The 19,322-nt window shown below is 42.1% G+C and overlaps 1 protein-coding gene across 1 annotated transcript in view; it reads right to left on the bottom strand.

The window, feature by feature from the left end:
• ncf2 (neutrophil cytosolic factor 2) overlaps positions 1-18,948 on the bottom strand; it is an 82,850-nt gene extending 63,902 nt beyond the window's left edge. Inside the window, exons 1-3 of the mRNA XM_034165442.1 lie at positions 18,726-18,948; positions 18,406-18,488; positions 18,171-18,279 (exon numbers count right to left, since the gene is read on the bottom strand). Of these exons, the coding sequence (XP_034021333.1) occupies positions 18,171-18,279; positions 18,406-18,488; positions 18,726-18,899 (366 nt within the window). The 5' untranslated portion in view covers positions 18,900-18,948. The remainder of the gene's footprint in view (positions 1-18,170; positions 18,280-18,405; positions 18,489-18,725) is intronic.
• Between the last annotated feature and the right edge of the window lie 374 nt (positions 18,949-19,322).

Genomic DNA, 19,322 nt, shown 5'->3' with positions numbered 1-19,322 from the left:
GATCTTTCCAGATTTGGACCAGTAGTCCCTACATGTTTAAAAGACTTCAGAAAAAAGAAGCACAATCAGCTTTTTATTTGATTGAGAACCAAACTTTGCCAATATGTACGACAGTACAGTACGCTGACATCGAAAAAGGTGGAAGTATTCCGCCTATTAGAAGTGGATGGCGAACCAGAGCACTAGTGGGGCTTTGGCAACCCCCAAAGGCTGTACTGATACGACTTGGCATAAAGTCGGGAAGAGGATTATTTCGAAGATCAACTCCTCTGTACTCTGTGATAGCGCAGTATCTCTACAATGGAGCGGCATATTGGAATGCCTATGAAGACATCTTGCACCTACGTAGAGAATTGAATCCTGCATCTTCACAATGTTTCTTCACACCCCAGGGACCACCGCCTGAAATGAAGGAAGTGACAGTTGTCACTTGGCAATGGGCGTGGCGAGGACTGGATATTAGACTCCTGTGGCCATCTCCCTTGTTAAACACTCTTCTTCAGCAACGAGCATCAAGTGTCCCTGGTGAGAGCACGAGACAAACAACAACACCTAAGATCATCTATCTCCGAGATGGGAGAACCACAGGAAGACAACGTGATCACCACGCAACCCCGAAGGATCAACGACAGACCAAGAGAAAGAGAATCTGGCATAGAAATGCCACTACTGCAACAACCTCGAGGGCAGGAGCCGCTGCCACCAGTACCAAGTGAATTCTACTACGAAAATGTTGGAATAAGGCAGCAGCAACAGCAGCAACAAAGCTGGCCGTGGAAGAAAAAGTGCCTCCAATGTTGGAGTTGGATGGCCCGACTTACAGCATTATTAGTCGGCATTGCTGTACTTCTAGCTATCCTGTACCATTATGGTAGTATGCCCTGGACCTTAACCCATATCAGGGTCCAGTATGCAACAACTAAAACTTTTCAACAGACATGTTGGGGAGTTGAATCAAGAAACACCTACATGATATGGGACCAGAATTCTACAGAAAAATGGGCAAAGATGAAGAACCTAACTCAGCACATGCAGAAGAACAAGTGGCTGCAATACTTGAACAACAGTGGAGAATTTCCAACCGTCACTACCAATTACAACCTGACCACCGGAGCAGAAATCCTTCAAGACCTACAAGTGAGGGATAAAGAGATCATCGTGGCAACCATCTTACGGTTAAAACAAAAAGAGCGAAGAGAAGTAGGCTGCACTTGGATAAGACCTGAACCTGGTGAGCCAGCCTGGTATTGCTCATGGGGATGCAGAGTACTACTGGGCTATCGAGCAGGATATTGGGAGAAAGAAGCTGTTTTTCCAGCATTACCAAGACATGATGTTTGCAGAATGATAATGCCTACCTGGAAACATTGGGGAAATTATAACCTCACCTGTGACAACACCCGCAGCAGAGTGCCGAAAGTGGATACTACATCTACAATAATCCCTCCGTTGAACAACTTTACCGACATAGAAGCAGGAATATCATACTCCAAACCTACCGTCATCTCACCAGAAGGATCGGTGGGATCCACAAAGATATCACCAACCCAGAGAGGAACTAAATTACTCCCTGCATCGCCAACACAAGATACACAGCGAGTATTAGAACCAAAAGTTAAAATTAATGATAATGAAGTTAGAAAGAGATGGAAGGAGCTTAATGATTATTGTGTAAAAGAAAAAATAGCAAAATTAAATAGATGTTATTGGAATCGACCTATTGGATGTAAATCTCAAAATTACATGGTGCTTACACCAGTTACTGATTTGATAGACAGGATTGTTTGGAGACAAATACAAGAGGCAAAACATGATGATTGGCTTAACGACACCTTTCCGTGGGTCTGGAGCGTTTCGCTGAGACACTTCGAGGGGAATTTTCCAAAAGGATACATGTGGACTGGGCATAGTTTGAAAGGTCCATATAAAGCAAATTTTTATGTGCAAAAACTACCAAAACCTGATGAGCTAAGGTTAGTACCTCAGGATGATTTTGACAAAATTGATCAATGCGTGGCGCATAAAATTTATGTAAGCTTACATGAGACAGAATACCATAGTAGTTTGGCTGCAAGTTCTGGTAAATCCCCCCGATGTTCCATAGACCAAATTAAGATAGACAATTGGCTAAGATGGGTATATAACTGTACGAAGTTATTACAGATTCCAACCATTAAGGGGACCCTTCAAGCATGGAAGGAAGGACTTAAGCGTAGTGAGGACCTTACCTGGTGGGGAATGGAGAAATTTGAAATTGAAGATTGGGTGTTCCCCTGTTTAGATCAAAGTGATAATTATTGGGTTAGATATCAATACATCGCCACGGTCTACTCCAGAGATAGAGATACTTGGTCTGGTTTACTCTGGAGACCAGATCCTTATGTTACGCCACGGCCATGGAAAATGATTTGTAATGAGCTTAACACTACATGCACAATAAGTCTTGCCCGTCAAAATTGTAGAAATGTTCCTGGCTGGGAGGGATAATGTGATGCTTACTATGACGGCGAGTATGACACTTATGGCCATCAAACAGTTTGGGAGAAGAACCATGCGGGCGAATGGATAAGAGCTTTTCCACCCAACGTTGGCTGTGCCAAGGCTGTCCTGGGACATGGAATGTTGAAAAGGAGGCAAATCCTAGGTCACATAGTGCCATTTGTTGGAGATCCTGTGATAATGCTTGAAGAAGGATATGCTTTCAAGAAAGGTCTGTGTGAAGGGCAAGAAATTGTTGGTTACGAATGGTTGGGGCCCAATCTGATTTACAATAATGGTACATGTGAATCGCCTGCAGAACATTGGCTTAGCTGTGGAGAAGGAAGAAGTCGGTATGAATGTTCTTGGTGGGAAAGAACGCAAATAGTCGCTGGAGAAGCCATCACCACTTTCGCTGCAGAGACTGGAGAAGTTATCAAAGAAGGTCTCGAAGTAGTGACTGGTTGGATTGGACATTTATTTGGATATCTTTGGCCCTATCTGTTAACCATAATAGGATTAATTATTGCTGCAGTAATTGGATATGTTTTGCTAAAAGGAAGTTTCGCAGCCGCCCTGCGCTTGTGTGGGAGGAGCACACAACGCAGTGAAACGGAGCCCCTCCTCCGTTAGGGGAGGAGCTATGGAACCTATAAAGCTCGACGCCGAGACACGCCCTGTTCATTCTGCCGTGGGGGAGCAAAGGAGGAAGAAGCATCTACATAACAGCACACCAACTTAAGGAGATAAGTAAAGAAAATAAGAGAGCACAATGTCCAACAATACTGGCGGCATAACTGACACCATCTTCAAAGTGAGTAGAGTGGAATTTATTGCACTACTGTTAATTTGGCTGCTATACTGCTGTGTCGGCCGTCGGGACTTACGACAACCACTACGAATAGTAACGCTACTACATGGATGTGTCAGATTGGCGATCATCAATCTGCACTACGGTCAAAGTGACTTAGGGTTGTCCTTATTCATCACTCATGTCCTCGGTCGCTTTAATCTCCAATTTGACTGTTGGGGAATATGGCAGTACACATCGATTACAATTTGGATGGTGATAGATATGACAGCAATCTTTTACGCCCCGGCAGTAATAGCTGACATTGTGTGCGAAGCTGTGATGGTCCTGACCCTATTGGCGTACATAGCTACGTTAACTGGAGCCGTACAACGCAAGAAACCTTGGCTCTACAAACTTGGACTAATCATAATTTGGGCCTTAGGATGGGGAATGTTATCATCCTTATACTGGCTGTCCATGGTTAGTCAACTACTCCTGCTGTTATGGTTTACGACCTATGATGCTTGCTTCCCGCTTACAGCTTCTTCAGCTACTACGGGAATGGTAACGTCATCACCATCCCAATCTCCTACGGTGATCATGAGGCAGCTCTGGCGTGCATCTGAATAATCCCGACAAACTCTTTTGCTTGCTTGCAATATAATTATTAAAAGACTAATGTTTCCTCTTACACTGTAGGGGGATATAAGATGTATTAATTGTCAAGCCACCCTGGAACAAGTGATCTACCTCTGGGAGGTAACACCGACTCTGTGGTGCCCGACGTGTTACAGCAACAGCTTCGCTGTCCAAGTGGCGCGAGGAATAATGGGACGGAAGGATACATCTTTTGTGCCCCAGGTACCAACAGCAACATACCTGAAAATTGAGGCTGAGGCAACCGTGATTTGGCATTCCCTTGTGGTTGATCAAATACGAGCTGACACTATAGTGTCTTCAGAAGGATATACGTATTGCCCCGTGTTTTCCAAAATGTGGATGTACCCTACGGGAATAAGATTTTCCACATCTCATCTTGCCGATGGCCGGATTCACCACCACCAGTTCCACGTTCATCTCCACAGCACACTGTGGAGGTTGGAGTGCAGACCGAGGATATAAACTGGTGTTTGGAGGCCCTTACGCAGGTGTTCCTGGAGGACCACCTTCAACAGCCCGAGCCTGAGGATATTCACGCTGCAGCTTCACCTCAATCGAAGGATGCATCACCACCACGACCGAATACACCAGTCACCCCGTGTTATACACCTGTAACCCCCGCTTCACCATGTGCACCATCGTTCCATGACGGATTATCATCTCAGGAATATGAGGCAACACCATCTACATTGGATTTACCATCACAAGCATCGTAGATGGAGGAGCAGCCTTCTGACGGCGACAGCAATCTACAGATGGGCGAGGAGGAGTACGTGGTGCTGGACGAGTGTCGTTCAACTCCAGCGCCTCCTGTTCTGTCTCCGATGGTGGATGAGAAAGAAGTGCTCACCCTTCACCCTATCGATGACGACGGGGATGTTTTTATGGAAGTATAAAGAGATCGGCAGAGCTTCAAGTCATGGAGGGGGTGTCAAGAAAGATGACTTTAAGCTTGCTTTCAGCTTGTTTTCATCTTGGAATATAATACGTGCCATTGGATTAATACACACGTTGTTGGAATAAACTGAACAGTGTTTGGTACTTTCCTGGAGTGACTGAGGTCATACCGGACTTTTCCATTGCAGATGGAGAGGCCCACGGGATGAACTCAGTGGTGAAGACGATGGAATATGTCTAAGATGATTTTAAAATGACAAAGTATGATCAAATGAACTATTAATGTAATAACAGTAAGAGTTGATTAGAAAATATATGTGACAAATAAGTAAAATGAATGATTATATGAGTTGTTTTTCTGGCAGTTAGAAAGAGGAACTGAGGAAAAGTTGTTTTTGTGCAGAGGCAGAGACAGAAAAGGAAGTTAATTATGTTGCAAGCAAGGCCAGAAGAGCTGATAATAAAAACAACTGTTCAGAACAATAAGATGTAATAAGATATGAAATGAATAATAATGAATGAAATGTTGTATATGATCATATGAATTGCTTTTATGTGAAAAAGAGTTGAAATGAAATGATTGAATATGATTAAATGTGATTGATGTAACATGATTTAGAAAAGATGTGTTTCTCGGAAAAGATGTGTTCAGAAAAACAGGAAACTTGCGCAATAGATTTATTGACAATCGGGACATCAGTTATCGTCAGTCAGGAAATGTTCTCCAGATGGCTTCCAGTAAAAGAAGGGGGTAAGGGAGGAGGTTTGGACTCATCATCATCCCCATGGTAACCAAGATCACCTCATCAACAACAAGATTTTTCGTATAAAAACTGTACAACAGGAAACGGGGTTATTCTTCCAGGGAGAGGTGCTGTTGTCACTTCTCCGCTGCTACGAGGAGATCACAAGACTTGACCATCTTGTGAGCTGCAATTGGAATCGAGGAGCGAGAGGATTGGAGACATAAGAGATTATTTGAGAGAGTTTTCAACTCCCACTCAGGCCGTCCAGTCATGGAGTAGCAGAGCATTGGAGAATAATCACTGGCCTTAAGTCTGAGTGGGGAAGTTTCAACGTTTTCTCTCTCATGGAACATCACATCTTTCCAGAATGGATTAGATCAACTTTTGGTTGATTGAAGAAGGAATAAACTCTTATGTGGATTTATTTCCTGAAGGATATAAACTCTTATGTGGATTATTTCCTGAAGGATTACAACATCACAAGGATCGTGGTCAGCTAACAACTAAAAGCTGATGAAGAGGAGACCAAGTTCATCGAACTGGGGATTTTAACATCAAAAAACCTCCTTCCCTCACTCCTAGGAAATTTGTTGAGAAGTTAATCCAGTCCAGTCAGAGTAAGATCAGATAGCATTATTGAATCAAAAACAAAAATCTCTGCCAATTATTATTCTGATTATATTTGAATTACTGTTGTGAAATTATCATCATATAACCGATTTTGATTATGTTGTCAGCACTTGCAAAACCTGCAATAAATTTCCAAGCATGCAGTTAAAGTGTTAAGGCTCGGACATTGGATTTATTGATTCTTCTTAAGGTGTAAAAGTTAAAGTTTTTTGGGTGTATAACATCAAAAAGTGCTCTAAAAGGTTAGTCTGGTTTTTAACGAAATTAACGCATCCTGGGGACTCGCTGTACGAGTCACTAAATTTAAAATCTAGCAACATTCCAAGAGCCCTGATCCATAAGAGGAGAGCTGCTGTTAACGGGCGTGGCCAGCTCGTATCCTGGTTCCAGAAGGAGGCTATTCGACCGGGGTGCGAGATCAGCGTCAGCGGGGTGGACGTCCGGATGGAGGCAGTGAGCGGCTAGACGAATCTCCTCGCCACCAGCTTAAACAGCCTTTGTGCAGCCCCGCCGGGTAATACCCGCGGAAGACACGAAGGTCGGACCCCAGAGACGGAGAGCTGGTCTATATATGAAGCGGGATCTGACAAACTCTAGTGCCTAAAACTCTCGTGAATATATTCTCTGGGTTTATAGACATTGTTATTGTATTTGCGTTTGTTAAATTCCATGCATCTTAAATGTAGCAGACACGGATTATCTGGAATTTTGTTTTGGCAAGTTTTCAAGGCCTCTACTGCCATCTACTGGCCAGTAGGGTTCATGGCAGGTCATGACAGTATTCGTCCTGAAGCTGGGCAGACACTGTATGATATTTAATCACTGTACTCAGTTTCAGTTCAAACTGTACCACAGAACCGCATGGTATAAAAGTTCAGAGTGCACGATTTATGTTCTCACACACATTGTATGTTCAAAAACCAAACGTCGAACTCGTGTTTCCAGAAGAAAAACGTAAGCTTTTTTTTTTCAAACTTAATTTAGAAAAACTCTCGATGGGAGACATCAAAGTTTAAAAACAAAACAAAGCAACAACAACAAAAAAAAAAACATTACAAGACAGCTCTGCTGTGTTTGCACATGCACAGTGCGAGCGGTTGGACGCTTGTTGCTCTTCAGCAGCAGGATACCCTCACGACGGCCGGCCAGAATAATATCAAACAGGTTTGATTTTCATCTGACCATACGATCGGCGATCAGGAGGTGGTCGTGAGATGTTAAACGCAGCTTGTTACTCCATCTACACTACACAATGCAGGGCGTGCGATTAACCTGAATCATCTGAAAAAGGGCCAAAACTCGCACAGTGTAAAGCCAACATTTATGTGTCAAGACAATACTGAGTGCACATTTTACAATATAATAAAATGTATATTTTAATTTTATACAAATGACAGAATTGACATTAATGGAGTTATTCTATCAGTATTCACACCAAACCATAAGTCAGCATGACTTTATTTTCCAAGACCTCTGACTGACCGGAGCATTGTGCTTGGTAGAGAGCTGGTTTTGTGGCTGCGCTCAGGGTGCTTCTGTGCTGGAGGCTGTGTAGTAAACAAGAGCTTCCAGCAGGGGGCAGGCTGTTCAAAGACAGACGTGTGGGCTCATTGTTTGGGTCTGTTGTTGTTTTTAATGCTACTAGAAGCGATTGTGGTGTTAAAACTCAAATTCAGTTTAATAGTAGTTATAAATGTACCAAAGACAATACTGGAAGTTATCGGTTATCTGTAACTTCCGATACATTTTTGGATGGTTTATTGTTTTATCTTTATCAAAGATAACTTTTCAGTTATCTGGTTATCTGTTATCGAAGTTAATTTTTTGGTTATCTGTGCCCACCACTGCCTGGATTTGATCTGTTTTGGTGAAAAAAAAATCTTTCTCTGCGAGGTGGGCTTCATAGATAATTGGCAAAGCTTCTGGGGAAAACCTGGTCTTGTTAGGAGAGACGGCATCCATCCCACTTTGGATGGAGCAGCTCTCATTTCTAGAAATCTGGCCAATTTTCTTAAATCCTCCAAACCGTGACTACCCAGGGTTGGGACCAGGAAGCAGAGTTGTAGTCTTACACACCTCTCTGCAGCTTCTCTCCCCCTGCCATCCCCTCATTACCCCATCCCCGTAGAGACGGTGCCTGCTCCCAGACTACCAATAACCAGCAAAAATCTATTTAAGCATAAAAAATCAAAAAGAAAAAATAATATAGCACCTTCAACTGCACCACAGACTAAAACAGTTAAATGTGGTCTATTAAACATTAGATCTCTCTCTTCTAAGTCCCTGTTAGTAAATGATATAATAATTGATCAACATATTGATTTATTCTGCCTTACAGAAACCTGGTTACAGCAGGATGAATATGTTAGTTTAAATGAGTCAACACCCCCGAGTCACACTAACTGTCAGAATGCTCGTAGCACGGGCCGAGGCGGAGGATTAGCAGCAATCTTCCATTCCAGCTTATTAATTAATCAAAAACCCAGACAGAGCTTTAATTCATTTGAAAGCTTGACTCTTAGTCTTGTCCATTCAAATTGGAAGTCCCAAAAACCAGTTTTATTTGTTATTATCTATCGTCCACCTGGTCGTTACTGTGAGTTTCTCTGTGAATTTTCAGACCTTTTGTCTGACTTAGTGCTTAGCTCAGATAAGATAATTATAGTGGGCGATTTTAACATCCATACAGATGCTGAGAATGACAGCCTCAACACTGCATTTAATCTATTATTAGACTCAACTGGCTTTGCTCAAAATGTAAATGAGTCCACCCACCACTTTAATCATATCTTAGATCTTGTTCTGACTTATGGTATGGAAATTGAAGACTTAACAGTATTCCCTGAAAACTCCCTTCTGTCTGATCATTTCTTAATAACATTTACATTTACTCTGATGGACTACCCAGCAGTGGGGAATAAGTTTCATTACACTAGAAGTCTTTCAGAAAGCACTGTAACTAGGTTTAAGGATATGATTCCTTCTTTATGTTCTCTAATGCCATATACCAACACAGTGCAGAGTAGCTACCTAAACTCTGTAAGTGAGATAGAGTATCTCGTCAATAGTTTTACATCCTCATTGAAGACAACTTTGGATGCTGTAGCTCCTCTGAAAAAGAGAGCTTTAAATCAGAAGTGCCTGACTCCGTGGTATAACTCACAAACTCGCAGCTTAAAGCAGATAACCCCTAAGTTGGAGAGGAAATGGCGTCTCACTAATTTAGAAGATCTTCACTTAGCCTGGAAAAAGAGTCTGTTGCTCTATAAAAAAGCCCTCCGTAAAGCTAGGACATCTTACTACTCATCACTAATTGAAGAAAATAAGAACAACCCCAGGTTTCTTTTCAGCACTGTAGCCAGGCTGACAAAGAGTCAGAGCTCTATTGAGCCGAGTATTCCTTTAACTTTAACTAGTAATGACTTCATGACTTTCTTTGCTAATAAAATTTTAACTATTAGAGAAAAAATTACTCATAACCATCCAAAAGACATATCATTCTCTTTGTCTGCTTTCAGTGATGCCGGTATTTGGTTAGACTCTTTCTCTCCGATTGTTCTGTCTGAGTTATTTTCATTAGTTACTTCCTCCAAACCATCAACATGTCTATTAGACCCCATTCCTACCAGGCTGCTCAAGGAAGCCCTACCATTAATTAATGCTTCGGTCTTAAATATGATCAATCTATCTTTATTAGTTGGCTATGTACCACAGGCTTTTAAGGTGGCAGTAATTAAACCATTACTTAAAAAGCCATCACTTGACCCAGCTATCTTAGCTAATTATAGGCCAATCTCCAACCTTCCTTTTCTCTCAAAAATTCTTGAAAGGGTAGTTGTAAAACAGCTAACTGATCATCTGCAGAGGAATGGTCTATTTGAAGAGTTTCAGTCAGGGTTTAGAATTCATCATAGTACAGAAACATCATTAGTGAAGGTTACAAATGATCTTCTTAAGGCCTCAGACAGTGGACTCATCTCTGTGCTTGTTCTGTTAGACCTCAGTGCTGCTTTTGATACTGTTGACCATAAAATTTTATTACAGAGATTAGAGCATGCCATAGGTATTAAAGGCACTGCGCTGCAGTGGTTTGAATCATATTTATCTAATAGATTACAATTTGTTCATGTAAATGGGGAATCTTCTTCACAGACTAAGGTTAGTTATGGAGTTCCACAAGGTTCTGTGCTAGGACCAATTTTATTCACTTTATACATGCTTCCCTTAGGCAGTATTATTAGACGGTATTGCTTAAATTTTCATTGTTACGCAGATGATACCCAGCTTTATCTATCCATGAAGCCAGAGGACACACACCAATTAGCTAAACTGCAGGATTGTCTTACAGACATAAAGACATGGATGACTTCTAATTTCCTGCTTTTAATGTTGTGTGGGCCGCTGAAGAGGAGGTACTGCTGGCCCACCACCACCAGAGGGCACCCTGCCTGGAGTGCGGGCTCCAGGCACCAGAGGGCGCTGCCATCTCACAGGAGCAGCTGGGGTGACAGCTGTCACCTACGACAGCTGTTACCAATCATCTGATCCGCAGCGGTATATCTGCAAGACGTCATCTCCACTTCTCTGCCGAGATATCGCTCTACCAAGGAGGTAACGATCTCAGCTGACTGTGTTGATTCTCTGACAGGAATATCTATTGCTTGTGTGTGTTGGACAGCAGATATTCTGTTTCTTTTTTCGACGAGAGGTGGAGGTGGCATTCCCACCATACGTGTTGCTGGGTGCACACGCACCCACATCTAACTGTTTTTGTTCCTTGCCAGCAGTACCAGATCCGACAAGCGGAGGCAGTGGCCACCTGGGTGTTCGGGACTTGGCGGCTCCAGTATTCCCGGGGTTCGGTGGCGGAGGAAATCGTGTGGTTCCGGTTCTGCTTTGGACGGACGTCTCTTATCTTCGAGCCTGCCCACACGTCACCCTTGTAATTGACTGACTGTTAAATTTCACATTCGCCGTGTTGGTTGTGCTTTTTCACAACAGTAAAGTGTTGTTATTTGACTTCCTTCATTGTCCGTTCATTTGCGCCTCTGTTGTGTAATTTCCTGCTTTTAAACTCAGATAAAACTGAAGTTATTGTACTTGGCCCCACAAATCTTAGAAACATGGTGTCTAACCAGATCCTTACTCTGGATGGCATTACCCTGACCTCTAGTAATACTGTGAGAAATCTTGGAGTCATTTTTGATCAGGATATGTCATTCAAAGCGCATATTAAACAAATATGTAGGACTGCTTTTTTGCATTTACGCAATATCTCTAAAATCAGAAAGGTCTTGTCTCAGAGTGATGCTGAAAAACTAATTCATGCATTTATTTCCTCTAGGCTGGACTATTGTAATTCATTATTATCAGGTTGTCCTAAAAGTTCCCTAAAGAGCCTTCAGTTAATTCAAAATGCTGCAGCTAGAGTACTGACGGGGACTAGAAGGAGAGAGCATATCTCACCCATATTGGCCTCTCTTCACTGGCTTCCTGTTAATTCTAGAATAGAATTTAAAATTCTTCTTCTTACTTATAAGGTTTTGAATAATCAGGTCCCATCTTATCTTAGGGACCTCGTAGTACCATATCACCCCAATAGAGCGCTTCGCTCTCAGACTGCAGGCTTACTTGTAGTTCCTAGGGTTTGTAAGACTAGAATGGGAGGCAGAGCCTTCAGCTTTCAGGCTCCTCTCCTGTGGAACCAGCTCCCAATTCAGATCAGGGAGACAGACATCCTCTCTACTTTTAAGATTAGGCTTAAAACTTTCCTTTTTGCTAAAGCTTATAGTTAGGGCTGGATCAGGTGACCCTGAACCATCCCTTAGTGATGCTGCTATAGACGTAGACTGCTGGGGGGTTCCCATGATGCACTGTTTCTTTCTCTTTTTGCTCTGTATGCACCACTCTGCATTTAATCATCAGTGATCGATCTCTGCTCCCCTCCACAGCATGTCTTTTTCCTGGTTCTCTCCCTCAGCCCCAACCAGTCCCAGCAGAAGACTGCCCCTCCCTGAGCCTGGTTCTGCTGGAGGTTTCTTCCTGTTAAAAGGGAGTTTTTCCTTCCCACTGTAGCCAAGTGCTTGCTCGCAGGGGGTCGTTTTGACCGTTGGGGTTTTACATAATTATTGTATGGCCTTGCCTTACAATATAAAGCGCCTTGGGGCAACTGTTTGTTGTGATTTGGCGCTATATAAAAAAAATTGATTGATTGATTGATTGTGGGTCCGTGTACCTACACTTTCACAACATTTAAACTCAGATGAAACTGAAGTTATTGTACTTGGCCCCACAATTCTTAGAAACATGGTGTCTAACCAGATCCTTACTCTGGATGGCATTACCCTGACCTCTAGTAATACTGTGAGAAATCTTGGAGTCATTTTTGATCAGGATATGTCATTCAATGCGCATATTAAACAAATATGTAGGACTGCTTTTTTGCATTTGCGCAATATCTCTAAAATTAGAAAGGTCTTGTCTCAGAGTGATGCTGAAAAACTAATTCATGCATTTATTTCCTCTAGGCTGGACTATTGTAATTCATTATTATCAGGTTGTCCTAAAAGTTCCCTGAAAAGTCTTCAGTTAATTCAAAATGCTGCAGCTAGAGTACTAACGGGGACTAGAAGGAGAGAGCATATCTCTGTTATGTGTCGGACGCAGCTCGGAGAACCGACCAGCGTTTGAAGGACCCAGTATGAAATAAGCAGAGCACGGTACAAAGGCTAACTGAATTTAATACATAACAGTGATACAAAAATAACATAAAGTGCGGTCTGGCGTGGTGCGCTCCCAGCAGCGCTAACTGTCCGGAGCCAGAAGCTGTTCGGACCCAAGGACCCCGCCGACACCCCCCAGGTGGCCGCAACAAACTGAGTCTGTGAAAGAAGGAACCATTTATGTGAGTCCACACTCTACACACAGAGAGAACACTTAAAGGTGTACAAACAGCAAACACTTCCTGGCTTGATTACTAATCAGCTTCCCAACCTGCAGGCATGGAACATCCAGTTCACAAAACTCCACTGCAGTGGAAGCCGATACATGACTAACATACAGCTCAATATAATAAAGGTGTGAGGGACACCACATTTACTGACTGTATAAATGTTAGTCACAAAATCTAACGTACCTCAGGAAGTGTGCTGACGAGCGTGAGACCTCACCCCCTCCTCTTTCACAGACCGTGCATCAAACCCTGGATGTTCTCTGCATCCACTGATGATGAGATGGCTCCCGAGACGACAATCTCACCCGTCTGGTCACAAGGTCGAGTCTCTGGCAAATACACACTGTATACTCCAGTCTTAAATGCCACCATGTTCCAATCCATATAGATGCACCTCAGCTGTGAGTCCTGACGAGCTGCAGGTGATCAGGGTGAGGTCCTGATAACCTCAGCAACACAGCCACTCAGTCCCAAATGCAAGCCACCTGGAAGGAAAAACAAAAGACAGAAACAAAAAGGCAGCCAGGCCCCCCAGCCATACAACAATCTCACCCATATTGGCCTCTCTTCATTGGCTTCCTGTTAATTCTAGAATAGAATTTAAAATTCTTCTTCTTACTTATAAGGTTTTGAATAATCAGGATCAGGTGACCCTGAACCATCCCTTAGTTATGCTGCTATAGACTTAGACTGCTGGGGGGTTCCCATGATGTACTGAGTGTTTCTTTCTCTTTTTGCTCTGTATGCACCACTCTGCATTTAATCATTAGTGATTGATCTCTGCTCCCCTCCACAGCATGTCTTTTTCCTGGTTCTCTCCCTCAGCCCCAACCAGTCCCAGCAGAAGACTGCCCCTCCCTGAGCCTGGTTCTGCTGGAGGTTTCTTCCTGTTAAAAGGGAGTTTTTCCTTCCCACTGTCGCCAAGTGCTTGCTCACAGGGGGTCGTTTTGACCGTTGGGGTTTTTATGTAATTATTGTATGGCCTTGCCTTACAATATAAAGCGCCTTGGGGCAACTGTTTGTTGTGATTTGGCGCTATATAAATAAAATTGATTGATTGATTGATTGCTCTACTCCACTATGAAGCTAAGAGTAGTGATTCTCTTGTCATTTTGATTTAAAAAGAAGAAACACAGTGGTTTGACAATAAATGGCTTCACCCAACCACTAACCATGAGTGAAAAAAAAGTTTTTGTATTGTCATTCATATTCTCTTAAAAATGGCCAAAAAGCAAAAATTCTGCCAGGGTATGTAAACTTTTGAGCATAACTGTAGATTCCCACTCTTCACATTACCTCATCTGATGATGGAATGAGGGGGGACGCAATTTCTACAAATATAGTTTTGTCAATAACAACTGTAAAAAAGTTTTTTTTTTCGAACAATAGCACTGGGTCAACTTTTGTTCAAATGGAAGGTTTTTGTTTCATTTGCATCAGAAAATATTACAAATAATTTGTCTGTGATATTTCCATGAGTCGAGCCGCTGCTCCTCCACGTCGAAAGGAGTCAGTTGAGGTGGCTCGGGCATGTTTTCCGGATGTCCCCAGGACGCCTCGCTGGAGAGGTGTTCCGGGCACGTCCCACTAGGAGGAGGCCCCGGGGAAGACCCAGGACACGCTGGAGGGACTACATCTCTCGGCTGGCTTGGGAACGCCTTGGGGTTCCCCCGGAGGAGCTGGGGGAGGTGTGTGTGGATCGGGAGGTCTGGGTGTTTTTGCTTGAGCTGCTGCCCCCACGACCCGACTCCGGATAAAGCGGAAGAAAATGGATGGATGGATGGATGGATTTCCATGAACCTTGATTTGAACAATATGTTTTGCTTTCATGTACAGTGCATGTAACATGCTAAAATGTCACATCTATATTTCCTTTTTTTTTTTTTAAACTGAGACATTAAACAAATCATTAGTCATTTGTTAATTATAGGGCCATATCTTCCACCCTGTGCAAAGCAGCACACAGTGCAAATGTCACTGTGTACAACTGACACAACTGCGGTTTTTCACACCCACTGCCATGTCATGAAACTCATGAATATATATATATATATATATATATATATATATATATATATATATATATATATATATATATATATATATATATATATATATATTTTTTTTTTTTTTTTTTGATATTTCAATGGTGCAATATTCAGCTGCATCTCACATCAGTGGGTTGAATACACATGAAAATTCAGTAAGGTATGTCTTCTATAATATATTCCAATTCTAAGGTAGAACTCTACTAGTGTATACTAAGGTATATCTAAATGTACATGTACATTTACATCTACATCTGCCCTTTTCATGTTTCAAATCGCACAAAACCTCGGAGAGGTCGCTGCGCTGCGAGATCTCAGTAACACTAAGAACTGCATTGAGACGCTCTGATCACGCTGGACTTTAACCGCTGCACACAGACAACACCATTAACATCGCAACATAAAACTATTTTTATATTGTGCCTAAACCTCTCATGAATATATTCTCTGGGTTTATAGATGTTGTTATTGCATTTGTTTTATGTAAACATGCGATAATCACAGGCTGTCTCTCCGTTATTTTCAGTGGGAGCTGCTGTGAGCTTCGCTCGCTTCCTGATCATGTCGTTCTGGGGGAAAGTTTGCTCTTTAACGTCTTGATTATTGTTCTTTACAACAGTGTTTGTCCTCTTTGTTCCAGACTAATATATAATATGTCTGAAATTTGATTTGCGTTTATTAAATTCCATGCAGATTAAATGTAACAGACACGGATTATTTGTTATAATTGTTTTAGCAAGTTTTCAGGGTATCATGCAGCAGTCTCTTATTAACGTGATGAAAAGCATTAAAAAATACATTTTTGTAGTATAATATTAATTTACAATTGTCATCATGTGGATTCTCTATGTTGTTTTGACTGCAGCGACTCTCTGGCACACAGGGGATTATGGGATACATGAAAACCCTGGATGTACACTCTGAGCATTATGAGAACAAACTACCACAAAATGTATCCAGTTGTTTGATTTATTTTGTATTTTGTATGACAAAACTGAACAGACAACAAAAATGAATTCCTCCTGCTCATGGACCACCAGCAAGAGGACATGTCGACATCCAGTCTAACTCCTCACAGACCGATCGCCAGCGAGAGGACATAGCCACCGTCCACTCCTCATGAACGGATCGCGCACATGATCGTCGGTTGGAGCTTCTTTTACCTCCTCAAGATTGTGGCACGTTCCAGGCAGTCTGTAAAAAGTGTCATGGAGCCATGCCTCTCCCCCCTGCGCACAATTTTTTTTTCCCTGCACGCAAATTATGCAACCATTCCTGCGTACTAGATACGCAGTACAATGCAGCTGTACGCAGGCCTGGTGTGAAATGGGCTTTAGTTTCATCATGTACTATTATGTGCAGTTGCGTACCACTGTCCACTCTGAACGTGTCTTGAAGCTTATCTAAAACATGCGCGAGTATTGCAGCTTTTAAATGCAACGCTGCACTTCAGATGTGATTTTAGGTGTTCTAAACCACAAATGCACATCAACCTACCACTGCAGTGCCGAACCACACTCCATTTTTAGATGGGCACACCCATGTGCACACAGATGAATGCTTGTGTTATTGTGATTTAGAGGGTGTAGGCTCAGTGTAAAAATGACTTGTGCATCAGGTGAAAAACTGCTTTTATACAACTCCTATCAAAAATTATGGAATCACCGGCCTCGGAGGATGTTCATTCAGTTGTTTAATTTTGTAGAAAAAAAGCAGATCACAGACATGACACAAAACTAAAGTCATTTCAAATGGCAACTTTCTGGCTTTAAGAAACACTATAAGAAATCAGGAAAAAAAATTGTGGCAGTCAGTAACGGTTACTTTTTTAGACCAAGCAGAGGGAAAAAAATATGGAATCACTCAATTCTGAGGAAAAAATTATGGAATCATGAAAAACAAAACACTCCAACACATCACTAATATTTTGTTGCACCACCTCTGGCTTTTATAACAGCTTGCAGTCTCTGAGGCATGGACTTAATGAGTGACAAACAGTACTCTTCATCAATCTGGCTCCAACTTTCTCTGATTGCTGTTGCCAGATCAGCTTTGCAGGTTGGAGCCTTGTCATGGACCATTTTCTTCAACTTCCACCAAAGATTTTCAATTGGATTAAGATCTGGACTATTTGCAGGCCATGACATTGACCCTATGTGTCTTTTTGCAAGGAATTTTTTCACAGTTTTAGCTCTATGGCAAGATGATTCCATAATTTTTTCCTCAGAATTGAGTGATTCCATATTTTTTTCCCTCTGCTTGATCTAAAAAAGTAACCGTTACTGACTGCCACAATTTTTTTTTCCTGATTTCTTATCGTGTTTCTTAAAGCCAGAAAGTTGCCATTTGAAATGACTTTAGTTTTGTGTCATGTCTGTGATCTGCTTGTTTTCTACAAAATTAAACTGAATGAACATCCTCCGAGGCCGGTGATTCTATAATTTTTGCCAGGGGTTGTATACTGCTTTCACATCTAATGCAGATGCTCAAAGCGCTTCACAATGATGGCTCACATTCACTTATTCACACATACACACTGATGTTAGGGTGCTGTTACACAAGGCACTCAAGTGCACACTGGGAGCAACTTGGGAATTAAGGTCTGTGCCTAAGGGACCTTAATGATTTTCCAGTCCAACAGGGATTTTACCCGAGAATCCTTTGGTCACTAGCCAACCACTTTAACCATTACACTCTCCCTCCCCACGCTGCCTCTTAGGACTGGGAGAAAGATGGGGGGCAATGTGGCTTATTTAGGGTCTGTTTCTCTGCCCCTGACCAAGGCAATGTCTCTACATCTGGAGTTGGTTCCTGAGTGCCGGGCTGTGGCTGCCCACTTCTCCTAGTGGTTGGATTGTGTCTAACTGTAATTAGGATGGGTTAAATGCAGAAGACAGACTCCAGACAGACAATAAAAGCTGTTCTTTTCTCTTTTTCGAAACTTGAAAAATAACTTCAGCTCTTACCTCACATGCATATAACTTGTATCTGAGACCCAGTGCTTTGTAATCTATGAGCTGGTTCCCTCTTAAAGCTTTGAATGCATGATGGAAATCAGATGAAGCCTCCTCATACCTTTGAACAAAGACGGTCAAGCTCATTACTTTTGTATTTGACGCAGTCGTGATCACAAATCTGATCACCGCGATGACTCATGAATAATATAAGCAATGTTTTATAAGGACAATCAGTGCTTCTTGCCTCTCCTTCCTGTAAAAAGTGATTCCTCTTTGAAAGAAGGCAACAGCCAAATGTTCATCCTTGCGTATACTGTCATCGAATGCCTGCAAGACACACAGAGAATGTGGTAACTTCCTCCTTTGCTTCTCTTTTCTCAGTGACTTGCGCTTTCAGATGTTAAAATAACAGCATTTTATTCATACCTCCACAACGCATAGCACTGCTAAATAAATATTGCCATGTTTTGTGTGTGTGTGTGTGTGTGTGTGTGTGTGTGTGTGTGTGTGTGTGTGTGTGTGTGTGTGTGTGTGTGTGTGTGTGTAGTAATGTACACAACATACCTTTTCAGCAGCCTCCAGATCTTGCTTAAGAAGAAGCAGGCAACCAATATCAAAATAGATTTTGGAGTTTGGCTCTTGAATAGACAAAAAAATCTGGAGTGCGTTTGAGAAATCCTGTTTGTCAGCATAACTTATGGCTTCATCCCACTGACGCAGAGTATCCATGTACGACATGGTCGCTTGTCAGGTCTCCACTGAGCTACAAATTAAGGAAGCTGTTCCGATCTGTACTGAGATGATGAGGAAGTGTGAGGAAAGTGTCACTGTTAGTAATATTTACATCAGTGGCTCAACCCAGTTTTAAAGCTCCAATTTTTTTATTATTTCATGAAATTCTTTGGCATCCATTCTTTGCAAAGGCTTTTAGGCATTCATAAATAAATACTGTAAAGTGAGGAAAATGTGAAAACAAGGTCACACATGCACATACACACACATATTTTATCAAAAGAGGTTTATCTGAAAGATTACAGGTGAAGAATAGAATGGAATAGTCTTTACTGTTATTGTACGGGTGGGTGGAGGGGGCATACAATGAAAATGGGGTGTTCCCGCAGACCTACTGTACACCACAAAAAAACAAGTCATCGTATACAC

Source organism: Thalassophryne amazonica, unplaced genomic scaffold (assembly GCF_902500255.1).
Source record: "Thalassophryne amazonica unplaced genomic scaffold, fThaAma1.1, whole genome shotgun sequence".
NCBI classification, from domain to species: Eukaryota; Metazoa; Chordata; class Actinopteri; order Batrachoidiformes; family Batrachoididae; genus Thalassophryne; species Thalassophryne amazonica.
The sequence above is the reverse complement of the archived record's forward strand: the minus strand, read 5'-3'. Positions and strand labels throughout refer to the sequence as shown.